We start from the raw sequence: 24,747 nt of genomic DNA, 5'->3' as shown, positions 1-24,747 counted from the left end.
TGAAAGAAAGATTAGGGTTTGCCTTTTCCAAGATGTAAGAGAACAAGGGGAGGATTTGCATTTCCTTTATGGCAGATTTAACATTCATTCTATAGTTAAATAGTGTTCTCCTCTATCTGGACACATGACTGTGCATATGACCCGGTGATGACACAAGCTAGAGTCGATTGGGAAAAGGGACTCTGGATTGAGTAAATGCCTCCATAAGACTGGCCTATAGGCACATCTGTAGTACCCACTTTCTTGGTTGATGATTGGGATGGGAGAACCCAGCCCACTGTGGGAGACGCAATCCCTGGGTAGGTATTCCTGGGTGCAGCTGGAAAACAGGCTGAGCACGTCATAAGGAGCAGGCCAGTAAGCAGCATTCTGTGTAGAGCAGCCTGGCCTTGAACTTGGAGATCTGCCTGCCTCTGCCATCCAAACGCTGGGATTAAATGGATATGCAACCTCAGTTTCTATGCCTTTGTTTACTTTGTAAAAATATGTGAGAAGTCGAAAATTTCAAAAGAATTTGAAGGGTGGTGAATGGGGAGTCCATTTCAAACTTCCTTAGTGTTTAAAAGCAAAATATTTTCAACTCTTAGACAACACTTCAAGCATCTCTTCCAATTCAAGGTCATTCCAAAGTTCAAGGTCAACCTGGAGGAGTCTCCAGCTGCAAGTGGAGATGTCATCCTATCACCTCTGATGCTACAGTACAGAACAATAATTACCTGTAGTTTGCAAGACCCAGATGCCCCTGCCTCCACCTTATACAAATCAGTAGAAGCTAGGGGACTGAAGACAGGTTAGAGGAAGTCAGTGCTTTTATAGTGTCTGTTTCTATCAGGCTTCTCTGTGGCACTCTCCTACTCCACGCTTCTCCCTGTAGCACTCCCATGGCTACGATTTGCATACAAGAAAATGACAGTGCACCTGGAGCCCATTTGACAGTACACAGTCCCTCCCATCCTCGTTAAATTTAGTTCCGATAATAATTGTTCCTGTGCACCCCGCAATGGGTGTAATCATACCCAGTGGGAATTCCTTTGACAATTGATCTTTGAAGGAAAAAAATAAAAAACCCAACTTGGAACCTGCAGTGTTGCTCTTACTCCGCAGAGCAGTGTTTCCTCAAATTTGGACCAGTGACAACCTATGCTTAAAAATCTCATAGAGTGGGAGTAGATACCTGAACACCTTCATCTCCAGGCTTAAGTTGAGTCAGGACCTGTTGGGATGAGGTCTAGAGTCTGTATTTGTAACCAGCCCCTTGTCCTTGACATAGACATAGAGGAAAGAGGGTGAACTGATTTAGGACATGAAACATCCTGAGTCATGGTTCTTTAGAGGCCCCAGACCTCAGAGAATCTTTGATTTGCATGGCTATAATCCAAGAAAAAGATTGAAATTGAGTCTGTTAAAAGGCACCCCCTTCATGGTACTGGTATTGCCAATGTCAAAGAGTTCCCAATCTTGGGCTCAGGATCGTGTAAGAGTCTGGTTCTTGGAATCAGCATGACTGTATAGCTAGGAGTAAAGAGCTGTCAGTTCTGCTTAGAGCTCATACAGAAAAGACCCTGATACTGGCAGTGACTGTCTGGTTCCTCCAGGCAGAGCTCAGAAACATATTTGCTGAGGGCTTCCTTGGGGGCACAGGCCTTGGGCATCATCCCAATAGGTCCTAGAGGCCCCGGGGAGCCTGGATAAAGAGTCAGCTGCCACTTCACTACCTGAGGCCTGGAAAGTGTGCCTGTGATTCTTGATTCCATCAAAAGGAAGAAGAGAGGGTGACAATGAGATGTGTGAATATGAACTTCTTTCTCAAGCTCTTGTTATTCAGGGTGACACCGTTCCTGGCTGAATCCATGCTGGTCAGAACCATGCCCAGGAAAAACTGATTCTCTTCACCAGCAAGGTATGAAGAACAAAGGGAGGTGCCAGTGTGACGGTGTCTCTCGAAGTGAGCCTTGTTTTAGTTTCCTTTCTGCTTCCGTGATAAAATACCCTGACAAAAGTAACAGGAAGGAAAGAAAGAAGGAAGGAAGGAAGGGATAGAGGAGGGAGGGAAGGATAGGAAGGAGAGGGGAAGGATGGGAAGGAGAGGGGAAGGAGGGAAGGAAGGAAGTGTAGGTGGGTGTATTTAGCTCACAGTTCAAGGTATAGTTCATCATGGAAGGAAAGAGCAGCAGCAGCTAAAAGAAGCTCATCACACTGTGTCCACACACACACACACACACACACACACACACACACACACACACACACACGACCCCAGGTCTCACCAGTGAATGGTGCTACGTGTAAGAGAAGTCCCACATCAGTTAACTTCAGAGAAGCCCGCCCTCCCAGATTTTCCCTAAGTCCCATCTCCCAGGTGATTCTAGATTTTGTTGAGTCAACAATAAACACTAATAATTATAAGCATCTGTATAAATTACACTTCCCGTAACTCAGCAGAGATTTGTAGATGATCAATGTGATCAAAGCAGCAGAAGCATCTCAGTGAACTTGCCTATAACTATTTTTTGGTGTTGTCTATAACATTACAGCTATAGGCAAGCCATATGCTTAGTGAGTCAGATGACAAATATTTATTGGACATTTATCTACATGCCAGGTGCATATTGAGTATTATAAACCCTTGTGGTCTGCTGGAATTCACTGCCTGGGGACAATATCCAAATGATCAGAACAATCGTTAGACTGAGGGTTGACAAAAGATCCCCAAAATAACTTAGAGAAATTAAAAAGGAAACAAAGGACTTTTCACCCTTTAACATATATTCCAATACTCCTGGAAGGCAAGTTTTATTTATCAAATCTAGTTTTTCTCACTGAGACAAATAGATAATCAAACATAATATACAACCCAGGGCTGGGGAGATGGCTTGGCTGGTGAAGTGCTTCTGCACAAGCATAGGAACTTGAATTTAGATCCGCAGCACCCACATAAAAAGCAGGACATGACAGCATGTGCCTATAAGGCAGGATCGAGATGGCCTTATCTCCAAAAATGAGGTTGAAACCGATCAACAAAGACACTGAGGTCAACCTCTGGCCTCTATATGCACAGGTGAATACAGCTACACACAGACACACACACACACACACACACACACACACACACACACACACACACACACACACACCACACCACACCACACTAAGAAGAGGAGACAAATTATAAAAGCACAGTTTGTCTCAAATCAAACTACTTTAGGGTGACACCCGCCTCTGCCTTTTAACTAAAGGTTATCTAAAGGTGGCTTTGAACAGAGATTTCTTTCATTCTTTCATGTAAAGTAAAGTTAAAAGATGTAAGACCTGATTTGAAAGGATATAGAAAACCACCAGTTTTGAAAGTGATCCATGCTCAAGATGAGTGAGAACTGGGCTGGGTTTGAGTCTGGCTTTGGCATCCCCTGTGTGTCTTCCAAGAAAATACTTTTCAATCCCTTGTACATGGATGCTGCTGTTGGTTTCTGTTAAATGTTTTAAGATATTGATTTATTTTAAGCATTTCCAGAATGCTTCTGTAGAGCTGGTAACTGTTTTCATAGTTTCATGCTTCTTACTGACAGCATTTGCTTTGCGCTTATGCCGTAAGGCATATGACTAAGAAGGGCATCATTTCCTAAGTTGAAACAAGAGGCAGGTAAGTGTCAGATCCTCAGAGCAATCCCACCCTGAGCCACTGAGGTGAAAATGGCTTTCTTCCTGCAGCAATTTATATCTGCAAAGGAAGAAGCACGCAGCATGATCTGTCTCTGAAATATGTATTTTCCCCTCCTGGGTAAGACAATTCTTTCCTTTGCCAGTATAACTCTGCAACCTATGACTGTACTTTCCAGATTGAAATCTGTCTCCTCACAGACACCCTCTGCCCACTGCATACCTGCTCACTTCCACAGAGCAGACCTAGAAGCATCATTGCTGAGTAATCTATCAACCTCATGCTGCCGTGCCCTGGATACAGGAGCAATTCAGACCTGCATTTACTTCTGCAGAGAAGCAACGGGGACCCGGGGCTTCAACACATGGGAAATGCGGGGACACGAGGCTTCAACACATGGGAAATGTGAGCCTTGATTGCTCCTTATCTCAAAGCCATTGTCTTTCTGCACAGTCACTGATGACCTGAGGGCTCAGGCGTGCAACCCAGCAGTGAAAACCTGGCTAGAATCGACCTTTCCCCTGTGTTTTTATTGTGGTTAACAGATAAGAGTTGCCATCTCACCCACTCTGAGTGTACACTTCCTGTGTCAAGTGTGTTCTCTGATGCCATGCAGCCCTCAGCATCCATTTCCAGAACTCATCTCATAAAACTAAAATTCTGCTCCCATTAAATAAAAAGTCCCCACTCCCTCCTCCTCACAGCCACTGGAAACCAGCAAGAATCAATGCTTTTAAATAGGGGGAAGGCGGTTAGTAAATCGCACTGTGTGCAATTGCCTCTTATAATCTGCAGAGTTTAAAAATAAAAATTATAAATCTCTGAAATGACGCAGGATTTGCTCACATTGGAACAGTCCATGAAAGAAGAAAGCCGTGAAAGCTGATGTGCATTGTTAATGCACACTTTTTAAACACAGGGGAAATAAAGAAAGGATAGTCAATAAAGGAAAAAAAATCAATGTTTTTATGTATTTCTGTATTTTCCCAAGTTTCTTTCTTTTGTATGCCCATTTGTTTGTGTACAGATGCGCCAACACACACACACACACACACACACACACACACACACATACAGGTTGACAGCAGGTGTCCTCTGTTGCTCTCGAGTTGAGACTACTTCTGAACTGAACATGGAACTCAGCAATCTAGGCAAAGCGGCTAGACAATAAATTTCTTTTGCTCCATTCCCCTGATGCTGGGGTTACAGCTGTACACCACTGTGCTTGGCTTTTGTGCGGATGCTAGGGATCTAAAACTCAAGTCCCTGTGTTTACGAAGTCTATACTTCACTGATTGAGTCAGCTCCCAGCCTCCGGTTTCCTAAATTTCAATATGATATTCTCATTAATTTTAGTATCGGGAAAACTTATATATATATATTTAGAAGAAGTGAGCATGCCCCATGTTTTACTCTTAAACAATCACTTGGCAGAAGAGGCACAGCCCTGATGTATTTTGGGAGGGAAGTGATGAGAGAGGCTGAATATTAGGGCACTACTAATCCAGGTGAGGAATCTGGTGGAATGCTTCAACTCTTGGCAGTGACCTCATAACACATACAGGACAAGTTTTCAAAGCTCCCGGTCAGGAGGAAAGGCTAAAAGTCACACCATGGATTAGATTAAATGGATCCAGGCAATTCCAGAACAGATGTTGAGAAGGTATGATTTGCAAGAGTTGACTCAGCCACAGAAAGTGACTGTGCTCAGGTTCTCTCTCCTCCCTCCCCTCCTCCCTCCCTCCCCCTCCCTCCTCCCCCCACCCCGTGTATGTGTGTTCTCTTGTTCTCACCCTCACTCTGTATGTGTGTGTGTGTGTGTGTGTGTGTGTGTGTTGGGGGGAATTTGACCGCATGATCCCAAAGTTCAGTATCATTATTAATGACCAGACTATTTAGTATTAACATCGATAGGACAATGCTGGAAATTTCTAGCTCCATGTGAAGAACAGAAGGGCACTATGGTCCACTCGAACATTTTCCTCCTTTCTACGATGCTGGTAATGGAACCCAGGGCCACATGTGTGCTGTGCAAATATTCTAAGATTATGCTGTATCTCTTGCCCTAAAAATCTTTCTTTTGAACGTAACAATTCATTTCAGCAGCACTCCCATCATTCCGGAACTCTACTCTTCCTTCCCCAGCCCTCCTCCAGCCTCCATTCCCAGTGACCACAGTTCCTCCTGCTTATGCCACACCCCCTTCCTACTCTGCTCCCAGGAAACAAATCAAGTACACCAATGCATGTTAAACTCTTGTCACAGTATGCCCCTCTAGAACAGTCTTTGAATGCCAATGACTACATCTCACATCTCAGGGTCCAGAATAGCACCTTCACTGGTTAGTTTTTTGGCAAAGTGACACAAGCTAGACTCCTCTGAGAAGTGGGAATCTCAATTGAGAAAATGCCATCACATTGGCTTATGGATATATCTTTCTTGATTGATGTGGGAGGGCCCAGCCCACTATGAGCAGTGCCAATCCTTATGCAGGTAGGCCTGGACTGTATAAGAAAGTTAACTGAATAAAACAGAGAGCAAGCCAGTAAGTAACATTCATCCATGGATTCTGATTCAGTTCTTGCCTATAAGTTCCCACATTGAGCTCCTGTCCTGGCTTCTCTTGATGGTGAATTTAACCTTTAAGTCAAATCAACCCTTTCCTTCCCAAGATGATTGTGTCAAAGCAATAGAAGCCAAACTGGAATAGCAACCTTTACCTTGGGAGACTGGTATTAGGAACCCCTCCTTGGATGAGCTGTAGATCTTTACTAAATGGAGAGTTAAATCAAAGCTATACATTTTTGAGAGAGAGAAAAAAAGACATGTTTATCATTTAAACCTATTATAAGATGTTAATAAGACACAGTAGGTAAGCTCTTCTGGGTCAGTCCTCCAGAATAAAGGAGGAAACAAGAGCTCTGGGGCCTGGCAGCTTAAGTGCTTTAATATTTGCATGTGTGTGATGCAAGGCTCTGCATCAAAGCTTCATTTGGGCGTTTACACAGAGTTAAATATCAGGACTCCCTGATTATTCTGGGCTAACAGAATAATCGAAATGAGTCAGTTAGACAGAACCTAGGGGGTATAATCTAGCAATGCTAACCACCCTGTGCAGAGTTCTTTAACCTCTAGTCTGAATCGTTTCATTATACAAATTTGACTTCTAATTTTTTGCGTCTATTTCACACTACTGACACGTTTTTCCCATTTAAAACAACCTGTTATATTTCAAAGCATTTCCTTCTGACCGTCACAATGACACATGGCATGATATTCTAATTTCCCCTCTCTTTAAAATTGACGTAGACCATCATACTTTCCTCTGAAACTTACAAATTGTCGGTGATTATCGAAGAGTTACTTTAAAATGCACATATAGACTCTATACTGTCCTATAAAATCCGTAATCACTTGTGGCTGGATTTTTCTGGTTCATTAATTCATCATTTCACTAAAGAAAACAAACCACAACAATTGGGTTTTACAGTCTAGCACCTTCGGCTGACTAGAAGGCACAAATGTGTGTTACCTTGGAGAAGTCCAGTTTCCTCTCTGTAACACCAGACTGGAGGTTTTTAAGGGCGATTTGATCATTTGTACTATAGCGCATGTGCAGAGATCCTAGACAAAAGGAGATGACATGGCTACTTTTAGTATACCGAAGGAGAAAGAAGAATGAATGCTAACCTCAATTTAATATAAAATTTAATGCTCCCCCATCCACGTGAGATACCAGCCAACAGCAATTCTGGTATATTCCAAGCCATGACAAAACCTGTGTCCCTCTTTCTTTGTTCCAGTCACTCCTGCTCTTGGATCTCATTAATTTTTGAGTCTGTTACTCAATACAGTAGATTCCTTTCCCCATACAGCTGTTTCTATCTTTTACATTCTAGAAGTGGTTGACCAGATATGGCCTTAATCATGTTTCCATTGTCCCAGGTTTAGGCTCAGAGAGAAAGAAAGCCACATTCTACTTCTCTCAGCACCTCTGTAATCACAGCATGAATACAAGCCTGACTTTCAACCAGTTCTCAATGCCACCACAACTACAGGAACAGTAGGCACCGAGGCACTGGCTGTTTTTGAGAGCGTGAAGGTACTTTGGGTGTAAGAACGGAAAGACATCTAAGGCTGTGGTCGGGCCCAAATGTGGATGAGGATAGAAACACGGACAGGAGAAGCTTCTCTTGTCTTAAGCTTCCTGATGAATCGATGCTTACCACAGCATCTGATTCCTACAATCCAAGCAAAGCTGCTTTTGGGAAAGGCATCTTTCTCTCAATGAAAGCAAGGAGCATATTAAAGTTGATCTGGGTCCTGAGGTGGGACTGAGACAAACTTAGCTGCAGACCCATAGACAGCAACCCCAAAATCTCTTACAGTAATATTGCCAGGATTCCTACAGAAATGTGAATCAGATATGGTTGGACCTGGTTAGAGGAGTCTGCAAACATAGCCAGAGTCCTAGACTCTTCAAACCAGGGGCAAAACTTTGTCTCCCTATGACTACACTCTACAGAATGCAATTTTTAAAAACACTACCACAGAGTGTTTTTAACCTCTGGTCCTAGAGGTTAGAAATGTCAAAAACAGACTCCCTAAATTTAACATCCTATGTCAGAATTATAGAATATGATGCAATCAGGGTGGAGGTGGGGACTTGATCTCCAACTCAAAGTATTTGGGGGGGTGGGGTGGGAGTGGGGTAGATCACATACTATAGTACTATTAAGTCTAGCAGATTTGTGAAGGGGTCAGGATTTAACCTTGGGCCTTTTTTTTTAGGGGAGCAGGATAAATGTTTTTATTCAAAGAGCAGTGTGGACATGAGAGAAAAAGGATGACAGAAAGCAAGGGAGGGGACCTTGGGGGCTTTCAAGGTTCACCTCTAACCCAACCAAAGCCTACCTCCATATGGTCTGTCTTTGAGTGACAATGGACCTGCATCCCATCCTGACTTGGACTGTGGTTCCATCTATGACTGTCACTCGGTGACAGAGGGTCATTCAGGGTGACACAGTTTACTTTCTGTGAAGCACTAATGTCAGACCTGAAGGGCACAGTGGGTGCCTGCGCAATGCTTCACATTGAGGCGGATGACGACAGAAGTCACATGGCCTGCCTGGGTAGCATGGTGTGGGGATGAGAACTTTAACATACACACAGTCTTGGAGACCAGATGGGTTTTTGTCTGCTCTAGTTTGGCCCTAGCTGACCTACAGTGAATCAGCTGTGGACCCCGCCTTTGTCCATAAATGAAGAAAATGATGCCTCCTACAGAAACACAGGCCTTGCCTTCACATCTCTGGGAGATCCTCATTAAAGCACTTGGGCAAAGATACTGGGTAAATATTCCATAAACGGCAGAGGATTTTAGCACAAGTCAAGGAAGTTCTTCGCTAAAGTTCGGCATCACTGATGTGGTGGCACTAATGGGTCAGGTAGCCACTAAAATTGGACCACAGAGTCCCTGGGCTGGAGTCACAACTCTGGGTACATGGGTGGCTTTGAGCACATTACTCAGCATATCTGGGCTTCTCCCCATGTGATGGAGGATACGGAGGTGGTTACTTCACAGGGTTACTGGACATTTTTAGTGATACTACTGGGAGTGAATAGCTTTGTTTCTGCGGGGGGATGGGAAGGCTGCTGGGATTGGGGAGCAAGAGGGATTCAGTAACTATGAGCTTCCTATGCCTGCTGTAACAAAAGGCCACAAGACAAATGCATCCTCTAGAGATGTCAATCTAACACTGAGCTAAATGTCAAATTAGCAGCCAAGCATTGCTTTCTAAAGATGCTAGTGGGGGATCATTCTCCTTGACTTTTTCCTTGCTCTAGATACTATTCATATTCTTTAACCTGTGTCTACCTCACTCCAGCCTCTGCCCTTGCTGCTGTTCCTTCTCCTTGACTCTGCCCTATTGTTTCCCTTGAGCAAGGATTCCTGGACCAGAGTCCACCTGGACAATCCAAGGTAACGCCTTCATATCAAGGATGTATCTGAATATGTGCATATTTGAGGGTTTTGTATTTCTTGCACCACAGTAGGTGAGGGGGAGATTCAGGTAGACAGAATGTAGAACCTTGAAATATTCATATGTTGTCTATGTAACAACACAGGAAAATGCTTATGACACATAATAGAAAAGAGTCAAAAGCCTAATTAATACAGTGTGTGAGGCAATCTATAAAGACAGCAAAGTGGCTGTGTGGAGAAAAGGCTTGGGTGAAAAGAACTGGCCTAGGTTGTGAGGCCTGAGCAACTGAGGATACCTGTCCAATTAGGCTTTGTGTCTGAAGACCCACAGCTGAGGTATCAATCATAGTCATATAGCTGCAACCTTGTTTGGCCTCACTGCTTCTGTTCCCTCCATCCCTAAAGTCAGCATACATGGCTGATGCTATTGAGTCCTCATAGCTCCCGTTGCTGGATTGCTACTCTATTCCTTTGCTGTCTGGAACTTGCTGTCAACAGTACAGAGCTTCCTTCTCCCCTGAACATCATTCTCCACAATGGACTAGCACCACCATGACTATGATATAAAAGACCATGGCAGAACATTAACCAAAGGCCAAACTTTACCTTGAACAACATCCTCACTCAGGTCCCCTCCACTGAATACCCTCCACTTGCCTTTGGATCATCTTTTAAGAATGGTTTATCCTTGAATGCTTTTAACTGTCTAAGGGCTTTGATTCTTGGGGAAAAGCTGTAATGGCTAACCACCCCTCAAGGCTATCCCACTGCAGAGTTTCTCCAAGCATGTCCCTCCAGCAGCAGGGCCAGCATTGGAGGAACTGATAAGGGAATATCTGTTCTAGTAATGCCACCAGCCAACACCCCTACCCCCAGACCTACCAAGTAAGAATCCTACACAAGAGTTTAGATATCCATCCATGCTTCAGCCAGTTTTTCAGCACATGAGGCATCACAAGTCCAACATGGTCTTAGACTAATAACACCCATTATGGATCTGATGACCCAGAAGGAAACCATGGTACTTTAATTCAAAAACTACCCTTCAACTTTCAAGGATCTGTGCCTCACATGTATGCATGGGGACCAAACGAGGCTTCACTTAATATAAAACTAGCAGTGACATGAGTAAGCTAATATTTATGATGCAGCTAATTACAACCTTCCAGTAACCCACAGTCATCATTGCTGGTGCATGGCATTTAATGGTCTGGTTGTTTGTCCATTCACTAACTCACTAGCTTACACTGAGGGATGCTCTCCTGAGTCTGTTGGAATAATCACAGTTGTATCTAAACTCAGCCTGAGCCACATACCCAAAGCTATTCTACTCCCTGATCTCTCTCCAAGACGCCACAGCAGGCTGCTCCAGTACCAGCAAACTGAGCCATCCTGCCGAAGAGACAGGCCCTGTGCTGAGCAGCCAGAGGTGGGAGGGATTCCCCGCTCTCCAGTGGATGTCAAGGCAATGTCATGGATTTGCTATCACAGGCCTCCAAGAGACACAAGAAGCTCTTTCAGTTGAGGGGGCCAGGAAAAGTTGAATGGTCTCACCAGATATGGCATGCATTAGTAACTTTTCTCATTGCTGTGGCAAAATGTCTGACAAAGGGAACTTAAGGAAGGTTCGTTCTGGTTTGTAGTCTGTGGTTACAGTCTGTCATGGTGAATCAGGGAGAGTGGCTCAAGCTGGGGAAGCAGCTGGTGACACTGAGACCTGGTGTCCACTGTAGGAAAACAGGTTAATGCTGGTGGCTCAGCTCGCTCTCTTCTTTGCCCCTTTTTATTAAGTCTAGTACTCCAGGCCATGGGGATGGTGCTATCCACCCATGCTCAGGAAGTCTTCCCAGATCAGATAAACCTCTCACAGACACATCCAAAGGTACACACTTAGGTGATTCTGCATTAGGTCAGGATGACTATGAGGATTATCATAGGAGAATTTAAACATAAAGGGGTGGGGGGAGAGAGTAGCACAAGCAAGCAGAAGACAAAAGCAAGACAGAAAGCAGGGCAAGGTAGAGAATAAAGACAAGGGGCTACTCATGCATTGATACCTACAGAATAATAAATTCCTACACATTGTCTAACGCGACTCACGCTGTCCCTACAAACAGCAGACAAGCACCATTGTGTATTGCCTAATGAACCAATCCATCAATGCCACTTGCAAACAGGGGAGTGTGTGGGCCCTGGGTGTGTGCCTGAGTGCACCCTCTCCATCTAAGGCATGGTGGCAGAGGAGAGGTGCGGAAAGGTGAGGAGAGGAGAGGTGCACTCAGATGCCTCATTCTGTACTGGTTGATGCTGTAGAAGAACATTTGTAATCTGACAGGAGTCAAGGCCTGCTCTTGATTGCCACTGTTTCCTTAACAGCAGTTGTTTGAAGACACATTTCTTAGAGAAAAATGACTTTTCAGATTTAGGTTCCACTGTCTCTGTGGGATTTCACCTCAGTTGAGCCTCTAGAGATTTCTATTTTGGACTTCTAGAACATCGTGTTCTTCTGTCTACCATTGGTTCTCTTCTTGATGGCTCCTGTTCACCTTTTCTTCCCCTTAATAAATCCAGGAACAATCAATCTAGCCAGAGGATTTAGGGACCCTCTATGTATTAACACCTTAATGGTACTAAAATGATACTTTAAAAGCTTACAGCTCAGCTCTTCCAAGTCGTTCCCAATGAACTCTTTCTCAAAAGGGGGTCAGTTACCTTCCCTAGAGTTCACCATTCCATCCATCTTTTCTATGTCCTTAATGAGTGCTCACACCGCCCCTATCTACAGTACAAACAGAAACATTACCCTCTGCATCCCTGCCTTCTCTCACCCCCTGGATCCTCCCAAAAGGCAAAGCTGGTTTTGTGGGAAAGCTCCTCTCCTTCAATATACTTTACCTATGCTTCCCGATCTTGGCAAGCTCACACCTGGGCCAGGGACCGTAAATTATACCTCCTTGCAAGCTTGACTAAGCCCCCTTAACACCACCAGCAGTGACCATATAGAGAGATTCCATGGCTCCTCTTGTTAAAATAGTGTTATTCACAATAAGGCTTAGAAAATATAACACTGGAATGCACATATGAGCACCCAGAGGTTCAACTACTTCACATCCTGGATTTGGGTACCTTCAACTTCTTCACAGCTTTGATCTGATTACAGCCTTTTCTTGGGAACCCTTTATCTCTGACACAATTCAAAGTCACTTCCTCTCAGAAGGACTCTCTGAGTCGCTCCTGTCTTTAGCTACCCATCTCAGACATCTCTATTTCCCACAGCCATCTTTCTCATGGGTTTATGCCTCTAAATCCCTTTGCCCTTATAAAGGTAGCAGCCATCGAGTCTCGAGACAGCCCTAACCCAGTATGATCTCCACTTAACATAACCACATCCTCAAAGACCATGTTGTTCAATAACATCACATTCAGACCACCAAGCATTTGGTCTGAAACATCTTTTAGGAGAACCACGTCAACTCACAGCCCTATCCCAGACAATATTATAACATGTGCTTCTTTCTCTCAACTGCTATCTCATCTTTTTCCCCTGGGAACTTGGTACCTAGGATGTCTGGTCAGTTGAAGACATTAAGTATATACAAGACAAACATTCATACTCTGATATCTGTGAGGGGAAAGCAAGAACACATACCTTCCCCAGACAGTTTAATCATGTCCCACTGATGTTTCAAAGCCATCTTACTTCATTTCAAAGACCATCTACAGACAAAGATGTGCCTTGCTAAATCAAGGAACATGGCCAGTTTGCCTCTGTAGCTACTCTCAGAACGAGTCAGACTCCCAACCTTCCACCCTGATCTGGCTGATGAAATCATTGGAATGTTTACCTAGCAACCAGGCGGTGGATAGCTACCTGAAGGCCACTTCTTGTCATCACTAATTTGGGGTTAACATCTGAGATTCATTTGACAAGTTTGATGAGTTTGATGAATTTCAAGAGAATTATTTAAAAGCTTCCTGTAAGGAACAGTTAGACAGGAAAAGGAAAAATAACAATAATAACAACAACAATAGTAATAAAACATCAAAAATTCTTTAAGTACCACCTGGAGTCAGAAGATTTCTTTCCAATCTGTCTCTACTTTCTACTATTTCACTTGCTTTGACTATATTGTTTCCTTACTGAACAGCCAGTGAGTTGGTATAAAAGTTCCTCAGGAGGACTGCAAGATGTCTCAGAGGTTAAGAGTATGCACTGCTCTTACAGAAGACGTAAGCTGGGTTCCCAGCACCCACCCCAGAAGGATCACAACCATTGGTTAGATACAGGGTGTCCAATATCCTCTTCTGGAGTCTGTGGACACCTACACTCACACGTACACAGACCTACACAGTTACACAATTAAAAAAAATTTTTTTTTAATTTCTTAGGACTAAATATACCCAGATAACATCACAACATTGAAAAATTTAATCTGCTTACTGCTAATTTTTAAAGCTGGTGTCTAGTTCAATTTCAGCAATATGACATTCCTTCAACTGCAACAGCTAGTATGGTTGGCTTTTATACAATCAAATAAACTATCTTCGACCCTAAAATATGAAGAACATTAGCTTGTGACTTATGTGTGACTCAGTTTGAAGTGGCTTCTACAGTTATTTCCCCTTATCTAGAGAGGGAAGTAGTTCAGATGATATCATCTACATATTATGCTTTCCCTATACTGGGAAACCTATGACAAAGTACAATTTAAAAATCAAGCAGAATACTAGATTGACAACAGTAACCAATCAGGGACAATTACAATTATATGCTATAATAAGACTCTCTTTGTGTGTGTGTGTGTGTGTGTGTGTGTGTGTGTGTGTGTGTGTGTGTGTGTGTGTTCAAAGATGCAGGTGAAGTCCAGAAGACAGGCACCATTGTCTATCCTTGGGCACCATTCACACTGCATTGTGAGACAGGGCTCGCTCACTGACCTAGAACTCACCAAGTAAACTAGGGTGACCAACCAATAAACCCCAGGGATCTGCCTGCTTCTGCTCTCTCAGTGTTGGCATTACAAGTATGCATCGTCACTGGTGTGGTGTGCTGTGTGTCTGTGTGTTGTATGTGCCCATTTGTGTACTAGTGCACATGACGGTGTGTGTTGTCGGGAGGCCAGAGGAGCGTGTCAGGTGTTCTCTATTACTCTCTACCTTATTCCTTTGAGGCAGGTAGACTAGATCTTGTCATTTTTTGGCTAGACTGGCAGCTGACAAGCCCCAGCAATCCTTTTATCTACATGCTCCTTAGGGCTAGAATTACAGGCATGCATGGGACAATACCCAACCTGTTACAGGGGTGTCAGGATCTGAACTCTAGGTCTCGCACTGCTCAATCGGAGCTTGTATCCACTGAGTCAGCTCTGCAGCTCTCACTCTGGATTTCTTTTAAAATCTAAGTTCTGGGGAAATCAAACTCAGGTCCACATGCTTGTGCTGCAGCTGCTTTATGCACTGAGCCATCTCCGCAGCACGTGTAATACAACTTATAACAGGCGACTTGTTTGCTTTTGAAATTTCCCATTTGCTCTCCGACTATGGTTGGTTACAGGAAACAAAGCACAGTCAGTGAAACTACAGGTATGGGAGATGGCTGTGGTCAACTGCACAGTGATGTGCTGTTTTTAGCTGTGGTGGAAGCCAATGACACACTGGAGAGATGACTGAACGAAATAGCCCCTAGGCTGAGATGGCCCTGGCACACACGAATCACTACTCAAGCATGAGAGGCAGTAGCCAAGAGCAAAGGGGAGATATGGCCAGCTGCATAACTCAGAACCGTCAATGAAACAGATCATTTGGGATGCTGACAGCTTTATGCTCTGGGATGAGGCACCCACAGCGTGGTCATTATCCAGATGAGCAGTGCCTTTATAAGCAGTTAGGCAAAGTGAATGCCACTGGCTGACCCCAAGGTGTGTCACCATAGGGTCACAATGGCTGAACTGGACTGTGAGCTGACTCTGAGGCAGATGTTGGCTAGACATTGTCCACATAATTTGCCAATTATGGAGTGAAATAGACACAGTCTTAGAGCCTGTGAATTTTTCAGTCCCAGAGAATGTAATTGCACAAGACCCCCAGAGTATGAGGCGCTGGTCCTCTGAAACATGATGCAGTGATCTGTGGCAGGGATGAATCTCTTCTAGGGTGACAGCATAAGGGGTGTATCCTCAACTGTGAAGGTCACCCAACATGGTAAGGCACATACAAATTCCACATTCATGGTGCTGGTATACACAGCATAAGCCCCACCACCGTCCAGCCTTAGTGCATTCCATGTTCACTAAGGCCGCAAGTAAAGTATCAGAGAACACAGGCACACAGCACTCAGAAGTCCCTATGTTTGAAGAGTCATGGCCTAATGGTGTGTGTGTGTGTGTGTGTGTGTGTGTGTGTGTGTGAGAGAGAGAGAGAGAGAGAGAGAGAGAGAGAGAGAGAGAGAGAGAGATGACTTAAAAATGTTGTAAACATACATAATGTAACAATTTCCACTTCTGCTACTTTTAGGCATGTGATTTGGTGGCACTGAGAACAGTCATGTTGCTAATGCCGTCCGGCTCCCAGAACTTCTCATCTTGCAGAATGGAAATCATCCTTACTTTCAACTCCTTGCTGCCATTCCACTCCTCTTTATGAGTTCCCCAACAGTAGGGACAGCATCTGAGTTCAACATATAAGCATTATTTGTGACTGGCATATTTCACATTATATAACATCCTCAGGGTTATACATGTGTTGGAACTCCCCATCCATTTGAAAGATGAGTAGCATCCATCACACAGACAGATGTCATTCTCCTAGTGGTTTATCTGCTAGCTGGCACTTGGGGTGCCTCTGCATTTTAGCTGCTGTGAGTAATGCTCAATACAGTGGATGCACAAATATCTAAGTTCTGGCTTCTCATCCGTGCTTGCAGGTTCCCCATTGTTTCAGTCTGTGGCTCCAACTTGATCTTATGCAATTCCTTCTTAAGTCCACAGCAGCTCTTTCTCATGTAGAGACCAGGGGACAATCCTCGAGTGCTACTCCTCAGACCTTAGCTAGCCTTAGTTTCTGACAGTGTCATTGGCTTGTACCTCACCAACTAGGCTGGGCTGGCTGGCTAGCCAGCCCAAGGCAATCACCTGCCTTTGCCCCCCCCCCAGCATTGGGGTTACATCATGTATACAACTGTGCCCAGTGGCTTTTTTGTTTGTTTTTTTTTATTGGTTCCTGGGGTTTAAACCAAGGTTTTCCAATCTCCCCAGCCTTGCAGTATCTTCTTGAGAAAGTATGTATGGGAAAAAGACAGATTCATAGATCATTTTAGCAGCCACATGAAAACCTCCATATATTTTTTTGGATGATTATCTTTTCCTCCTAGGCTACTGCCTGTATGGAGTTAGGGGGAAATGGGGAGTAGGATCTTGGTTTGAGACCATCATGGTGGTGATAGATGGCTACAACTGAACACAAGCATTCAGTGTTGTGTGGCCCCCATGCATTCAAAGAGATGAAAGGAAAGGGGAGAGCATCTCATCCTGTGAGTAGGCTACAGAGCAAGTGGCCAATCTTGCTCAGGCAACCCAGGTCCAGGCATGGGGATCAAACTTCCTGCCATTCCTTAGCAACCTAAGCAGAGAGCCAGAATCTGTGTAGTAGGAACACTTCACGAAAGAAGAGGAAAGATGAGAATCTTGTCTTTTTCCTCTGGCCTCATGAGGACACAGCATGGTCATATGGAAGAGGCCCCAGTAGGCAGCCAGGACACCAGGTTCAAACCCACTCAGTTGCAGCCTAAGCAGGTTGACATCTCTCGAGGGCTCAATGCCCTATCTCTTCTTGGACTACAGAGCAATGTCCTGTTCTCTCTTGGTGTCCTATCCAGCCATGGCTGGGACATTAAGTGTTAAGGGCACATGAGCTAAGGTGTATGGAAGAGGGTGGCAATCTCCACTTTTTTCCTCTCGTGAAGAAGAAACCAGTGTGCATCAGGCTTCTTACATCCACTTTCTTCTCCATCAAGCTTTCTGAACACAAATCATCACTATACCATACTGAAGTCATTTGGCCATTCAATTACAGGGGAAGCCATTACCCAGGCTGTACTGGCAAAAATTGGGGACAATAGTGAGCAAAAAGAGGAAGCCCCCTCTCTAATCTAGGTGACATCCAGTCTATAATAGGATCCCAGGTCATTAGGCTCAGGCATGCAGCTTTCTAAAGGACGAACAAGGGTGATTAGATTCTAATTCAAGGCTAGAGGATGTCCAAACTCCAGGACAGAAACTAGGACATTTTTGAAACTTCTTCACAAGATGACCCATGGTGACCTAAACCCAGCTGCCAAGCATGCACTCCAGTAACATCAGAAGAACTGGTCACTTCAGGTTCATTAGAGAAACAAGATGCAAACATATTCTCATAAGGTGTCATGGTGGAGCAACATGACGCTTGTGTATGGGACTTCTGACTTCATGTCAAAAGTCTGTTTAGCTGAATTGGCCATAACTGCAAGCCTGGAGCCCACAGAGATGATTACAGGCTCCGCCAAGAGCTGGACAAATGAGGCTGGCGCAGCGTCTGAAAGCCCCAAGTGGTAAATCTCTCATTAGAAGAGCCATTAACTGCACACAGCACATCAGGTGGCTGGGGTAGGGAGTGGGGAGAGGCACCATCCCTGGGCTGGATCTGAGAGCACAAGACCAGAGGAAAAGCCCAGGCTTGCAGAGGCCTGCCCACACTCCTGCCATTAGCTGACTCCCTGCTTAGAAGGCGAAGTAGCCTCTACAGGACTCCCTAACAGCTTATCCGCTATGCTGACCAATTAGAATGGGGCTGCTCTCACCTGGAAGGCTTTCCCCTAGACTTCTTGGGCTTTTCATCTCAGTTGAATGCAACCACCAGCTCTCTGTATTCCTTGTGCTATATCCTCTCCTTCTGCTTAGGACAAACCTCACAATGGGTCAAGAATCACAGAAACTGACCCTAGAGGTAAGAAGCATAAAAGAATTCAGAGCCTCTAGAAACATCTTCACAGCCACTCCTACCTCAAGGCAAAGAAGGAAATAGCAGACCAGAAATGGGCAGGGCTTCCCCAAAATGCCTCAGCCAGGAAACAGCAGAATCAGCCTCATTCAGTCAAGTTTCCATCTTGAACAGGACAGGCATAGCTCGGTGACTTCAGGAAACCTCTATCACCTCCCAAAGAAGTCCCAGATCAATGAGCAATTACTATGTATTCCTGTTACCCTAATCCCCATTACACATTAATCTGCTTTTGCTCTCTGGTTAACCTATTCTGGACACTACTTTGACGGAATGATGGGAGGTGTGGCTTCCTTTGGCTTCTTTCACTTAGCGTCATTTATACAGCTCCCTCGTGTTGTACATACACTGGGACTCTATGCATTTTCATAGCAGACTAATTCTCTGTTAAATGGAAAGACTGCTTGTGAGCTGATAGTCATTCATCAGCTGATGGGCATTTAGGCTGACCTAGTCTACCATAAACATTTGTGTACAGGTTTTCATGCAGATGTCTGCCCTTGTGCACTGAAATGCTAAGGTATATGGTAATTCCATATTTACCTGTTGAAGAATTGCCAAACCAATTATTTTCCAAAGCATCTGGATCATCTTGTGTCATAAGTGACAGCATAGGCAGGTTACATGTTTGGTTTTGTTGTTTTTCCATCCTTTCTAACACTTGCTATTGTCTGTCATATTTTTCCTTATAGCTCCCAAGTGCATGCGAACTGGTATCCCATTGTGGTTACACTGCTTTGATGGATAACAACATTGAGCATCTTTTCATGAGCTTAATGGCCTTTTTACACCCTGTTCCCCCCTATTCCTGGGAGGAGAAATGACATGACAGCAGTAAGGTTCCCAGACTTCCATAAGGCAGTGTCTCTTATCCATGGATGGTCAAACATGAGGCTGAGGGAATACCACAGATGTGGGCTTGCCTCTAACTGGGAAGCTTCTGAACTTTTCAATCTAGACAAGTCACCTTACTTTCTTGTACCTCAGTGTCCCTATCTACAAAGAAAACATTGCGGTTTCTATTTTACTGGATTATTGCTGAGAAAAGAGCCTTAGCCTACTGCCTGCTTGTGGAAGCAGCAAATGACTTTCATTTCTTTACCTCCACAGCAAGCATTAGTGCAGCATTCAGTACGGACAGGACCCTGGCCTGGATACCGAGGTCACAGTGATGGACACAGCAGGCAAAAAACATCTCTGCCCTCCTGAAATTTATGTGAGGCCTAACATTCTCAAAAACCTTAATGAAGCTAGTTGTTATTACATTCAACTTTCTTACTCTTGATTGCAAAATAAGTAGCAGTTCATCAGAAAGCAGAAGGACAAGACAAAGGGAGTCTCACTAATGAACTTGAACTTTAGTGAGAGACAAAACATTAGCTTCAGTAATTGCAGCTCTCTGCCTGTGCCAGGTGTGGCCTTTCCTTTCTCACTGAGACTGAAAGGAGAGGGGCCTGTGAAGTCACTGGCAATGGGTCCACTAGGGATCAGGGATGTGAAAAGGCACAGAAGGAGGTGGGGGGAGTGGGAGAAGGAAGGTGGGAGGAGGAGGAGGAGGAGGAGGAAGGGAGGTATGAGGTGGGTGAGGGGAGAGGGATTAAGGGGGAAGGGAGGAGAGGGAGTGGGGGGGGATGGATTTAGCACCTCCAGATACCTAGACAAAGGATCCCTGAAACACTTTTCAAGCTAGAAGTGATTTAGAGGAATCAAATGGTAAAATCATAAGATCACCAAAAAAAAAAAAAAAAAAAAAAAAAAAAAAATCAAATAAAAAGGGTGCATGGGAACAAAGGGCAAAGAAAGTGGCTCAAGATGCTTGGGATGCACAGCAGGGCTAGGTGGGGAGCGTGGACATGGAGGAAGGTAAATGGGGCCTTGGGAGTTTCAGCAGGGCTAGGTGGGGGTTTGGGACATTCAAGGCATGACTAAGTGAAGCGAAGCTGCTACTAAAGGAAGAAAAGCTAGTAACCCAAAGAATGCCTCTAGGACAGGAAGCCAATGAGGTTCCAAGGCCACACTGCTCGGCTCAGAGGTCAACAAAGACATGATGAGCCAGCATTCACTACTTAGGGCCACTCCCAGAACCTTCTCCAGGTTCCCTTACCTGCCCAGCAATTCTGACCTAACCAGGTACTTGGATGCCAGGTCCTTCCCTAACATTCTATTGGGAGAGCCTTTCCACATGAACTGCATGATTTCCAGCATCCTGTGGAATTATCTGCTGTCTGATGACTTTAATTTCCATGTGTGTGGGAGAGTGGGACTGTGACATAGGGGCATGTCACTCATGGCTAGTCAAGGTCATAAATAAGGCTGTCTTTGCAGAAAGATGGATGGGAAACAACCATGGATTTGTCCTACCAAATGCTAAGCTCTCTAAAAGCTATGGGAAAGGCAATATACTACTAGAGAAAGAACAAAACCAAACTGGCAGCAAAGAACAGCAACAAAAGAATATAAATGATGACCTCAGACATATGGAAATGCAGTGGGGATAGCATATTAGTAGATATTGACAATTAAAACAAAATTAATGGTAGTAAATGATGACTGAGCAACCAGTTATTTTGAAAACCCACATATCAACCTTATTGCTTATCAAACCCACCAATCAACTAGAGCTAACCTAAAATCAGGTAAAAGTAAACATCTTGTTTTTAAAGCCAGGAATGGTGATGCATGTCTGACACCTCAACACTCAGGAGGTGAAGGAAGGTCAAAGTTCAAGGCCATCCTTGGCTATGTGGCAAGTTTTATGTCATCCTTACCTACATGAAAGCCTGTCTTAAAATTAAAAACATATTTTAAAAACACAGAATAGTTATTACTTTTTGTCACCCTGGGTGGGAAAAGGCATCTTTAGAAAGTTTTCAATGAAAATATCATTAAATATAAGTTGAGAAAATCCAAACTATATTAGTAAACTATTTTAATAGTTGCTGATTACTACTTGCTCTAAAACAAACTCTCACTAAACAAGACTGTGTAGAGAGAGGCTAAGTCATAGATTAGGAAAACAGTATCGAAAGGCATGTAACAGACAAAAGTTTAACATCAAAATTAATTTTTAAATCTTCTGAAAATGAATCTGGGGAAAAGTGACGAAATAAAAACAGGCCTTTCTCAAAGGAGATGTGGTCCTCAGGCAACTCTAAGGAGAGGCAGCATCTATAGGCTCTGTAGTGCTACCACCCTTTTCTTCCATGACAGGGGCTCTTGGTGTGGTATAAAATCTTTTCCTTAATAAGGTTTCTTTTGAAAAACTAGCCTTTGGTGCTTTATTTTTTTATTTCATTGATTTCAAATGTCATTATTTTGATTTGTGACCCATGCCCATGTTTGTACCTCAAGTTTATTCATTTTCACTATTTGGCAGTCATATATCTCAAATCGATTTATAAATTCTCATGTTGAAAACACTTTGCCTCCCCACTCTAAGCATCATTATTTCCTGTTACCACTAAGGAGGGAAATGATACTGGCTAAGGCCAAGGATGCATCTAATTATCGTGTGATACGAACGGCAGGATTATTTGGCCCAGAATGTCAATAGTTCCCAAGGTAAGATCCCTGACACATACACAAAATTAAGAGATTTGCAAAGACAATCCTACAATCCTCAAATAGGACTCACCCCTCTCCACCAAGTAAACTTCCTTATAGGCATAGAATGGTCCCAGCAGACAGACTTACCTTAACCATTTCCTCTCACAATTCACAGACATCAATTTGAGATAAATCACAGATGAACAGCTTTTAGAATGCAGCATGGCAGAATGCCTTTGTAAACTAGGAGTTAGTGAAACTGTCTCATAAAAGGCTCAGAAAGCAACAGCAATAAAGTAGAAAAGGGGGATACACTGAACTTCAATAAATTATATCTTCTGTTCACAAGGAGACTTCAAAAAGCCTGCCACATACAGGAAATAGTCTAACAAAGAAGATATAGTTGGAATATTTAATTGACAGGGTCATTCAAAGTATTAACAAAAGTATAAATAGCCCAACACAAAATAGAGTTACCAAACATCTGTTTGTCTTCCCTAGGTTGGCAAAAACTTTGCTTTTTCTTTGCTTTTGGCTGTTTCTAGGCAGCTAGGAGTGACATACAAACTCAGGCCACTCCACATAGGGCATTGAACCACTAGGTCCTCTGCAATTTGGCTATGGAGGAGAAATGGACTGCCAACCCCTCCCAAGTGTGCTTGCAGGATTCTGGACCATGTCTGGCTCCCTTCTGTCTCTATTCACTCCAGCCTCTCATTCTCTACCTTAACCCATGGCTTAATATCTGTATGGTGAGTTATTCTATTACAACCTTTGTGTTACTTACTATGCTTGTCAACTTGACACCAGCTAGAATCATCCGAGAAATGAGAATCTCAATTGAGGAGATGCCCTCATCTTACTGGCCTGTAGGCAAGCATGTAATGCATTTTCTTGATGAAGGGCCTAGTCAACTCCAAGCAGTGCCATCTCTTGGCAGGTGCTGGGGAGTATTTAAGAAAGCAAACTGAGCAAGCTGTGGGATAAAACCATTAAACAGCATTCCTTCCTGGTTCCTGCTTCAGTTCCTGCCTCCAAGTTCCTGCCTCCAGTTTCTACCTTGGCTTCACCTGATGATGGGCTGTAACCTGTAAGCCAATAATAAACCCTTCCCTCCCCCATATTGCTTTCATTCATGGTATTTATCACAGAAGCAGAAGCCTAAACAGACTAAAACAGCCTTGCAGGGAGTCTTCCATGCTCAGTCTGCATCTTCATCATAAACATGATTTTCCCTGAAGGCAAAGGGGCCTGGATCTGAGGCTACCCTCCCAGTGTTAGCAATTGCAATTGTATCTTTATTCCTTTCCCAATACTTCTTGGCTCTAGAAAACTTACTAGAAAGCAACTTAGATTCTATTGCTGTTAAGAGACACCATGACCATGGCAACTCTTATAAGAGGTCTAGTCCATTTTCATCATGGCGGGAAGCATGGCGGTATGCAGGCAGACATGTTCTGGAGAGGGAGCTGGGAATTCTACATCTTGATTCACAAGCAGCAGAAGGACCGAGACCTCAAAGCCTGTCCCAACAGTAGTACACTTACTCCAGAAAGACCATACCTACTCCAACAACATCACACCTAAGAGTGTCACTCACCATGGGCCATTCCTAGTCAAACCAGCACATTCCATTCCTGGTCCCCATAGGCTTGTAGCCATACCATAGTGCAGAAATGCATTCAGTCCAACTTCAAAAGTCCCCATATTCTACCATAGTCTCAACAGTGTTTAAAAGTCCAAAAGTTCAAAGTCTCTTCTGAGATTCATACAATCTCTTAACTGTAATCTCCAATAAAATCAATATGAAAAAGAAGATCACATACTTTCAACACACAATGGCACAGACAAGGGCACACCCCCTCATAGGGCCACTCTCTATGGGCCTAGCATTCGAAGCACCACAGCTACAGCAAAAACTATTCTCTCTCTCTCTCTCTCTCTCTCTCTCTCTCTCTCTCTCTCTCTCTCTCTCTCTCTCTCTCTCTCTCTCTCTCTCTCTGACTTAGCCTTAGCCTGAGTATTTTCCTGGGCCTGCTTAAAAAAACGAGTCACCTCAGATGGACTCCCAGTAAGTGAAGTCTGGATTCACCTTCCTGTGAATGAGCATGAAGCAAGTGCTTCTGACAGATTTACCTCACCTAACTCCAGACTGTGGAAGTCTGGGGTTCACACTTACCTTCATGCATAATGGATTTAATCTCCTCCAAGTCAGCCTACACTGACTTTAGCTCTGCACACAAAAGGCCAAAGTGACAGCTTTTCTAAGTCCATAGACGTAAGTCAACCCAAGGAACCCTATCATTTAATGATCAGTTTGGATGCGTCCAAGGAGCCTTTGTCCCAACACCAAATAATCCAGTCCTTCCATGTGTTTGTCCCCCAATCCCATTGCATTCATTGCAGTGGCTACACAGTTACTTTTCTGGGTACTTTGGCAAGAGTTACTCAACCTGGGTTGGTGGAGGGAAGGCTAGCAGGAGTGAGTTGAACACAGCAAGGCTTGCCACCGGCTCTGACTTCA

General features: G+C 43.9%; 1 protein-coding gene across 1 annotated transcript in view; it reads right to left on the bottom strand.

Annotated features, from left to right (window-relative positions):
* C2H10orf90 (chromosome 2 C10orf90 homolog) overlaps positions 1 to 24,747 on the bottom strand; it is a 228,774-nt gene that overhangs the window by 77,929 nt on the left and 126,098 nt on the right. Inside the window, exon 4 of the mRNA XM_032892398.1 lies at positions 7,191 to 7,282. Within this exon, the coding sequence (XP_032748289.1) occupies positions 7,191 to 7,271 (81 nt within the window). The 5' untranslated portion in view covers positions 7,272 to 7,282. The remainder of the gene's footprint in view (positions 1 to 7,190; positions 7,283 to 24,747) is intronic.

This window comes from Rattus rattus, chromosome 2 (assembly GCF_011064425.1).
Source record: "Rattus rattus isolate New Zealand chromosome 2, Rrattus_CSIRO_v1, whole genome shotgun sequence".
In the NCBI taxonomy this organism is placed as follows: Eukaryota; Metazoa; Chordata; class Mammalia; order Rodentia; family Muridae; genus Rattus; species Rattus rattus.
This window is presented reverse-complemented; position numbering and strand designations above follow the sequence as displayed.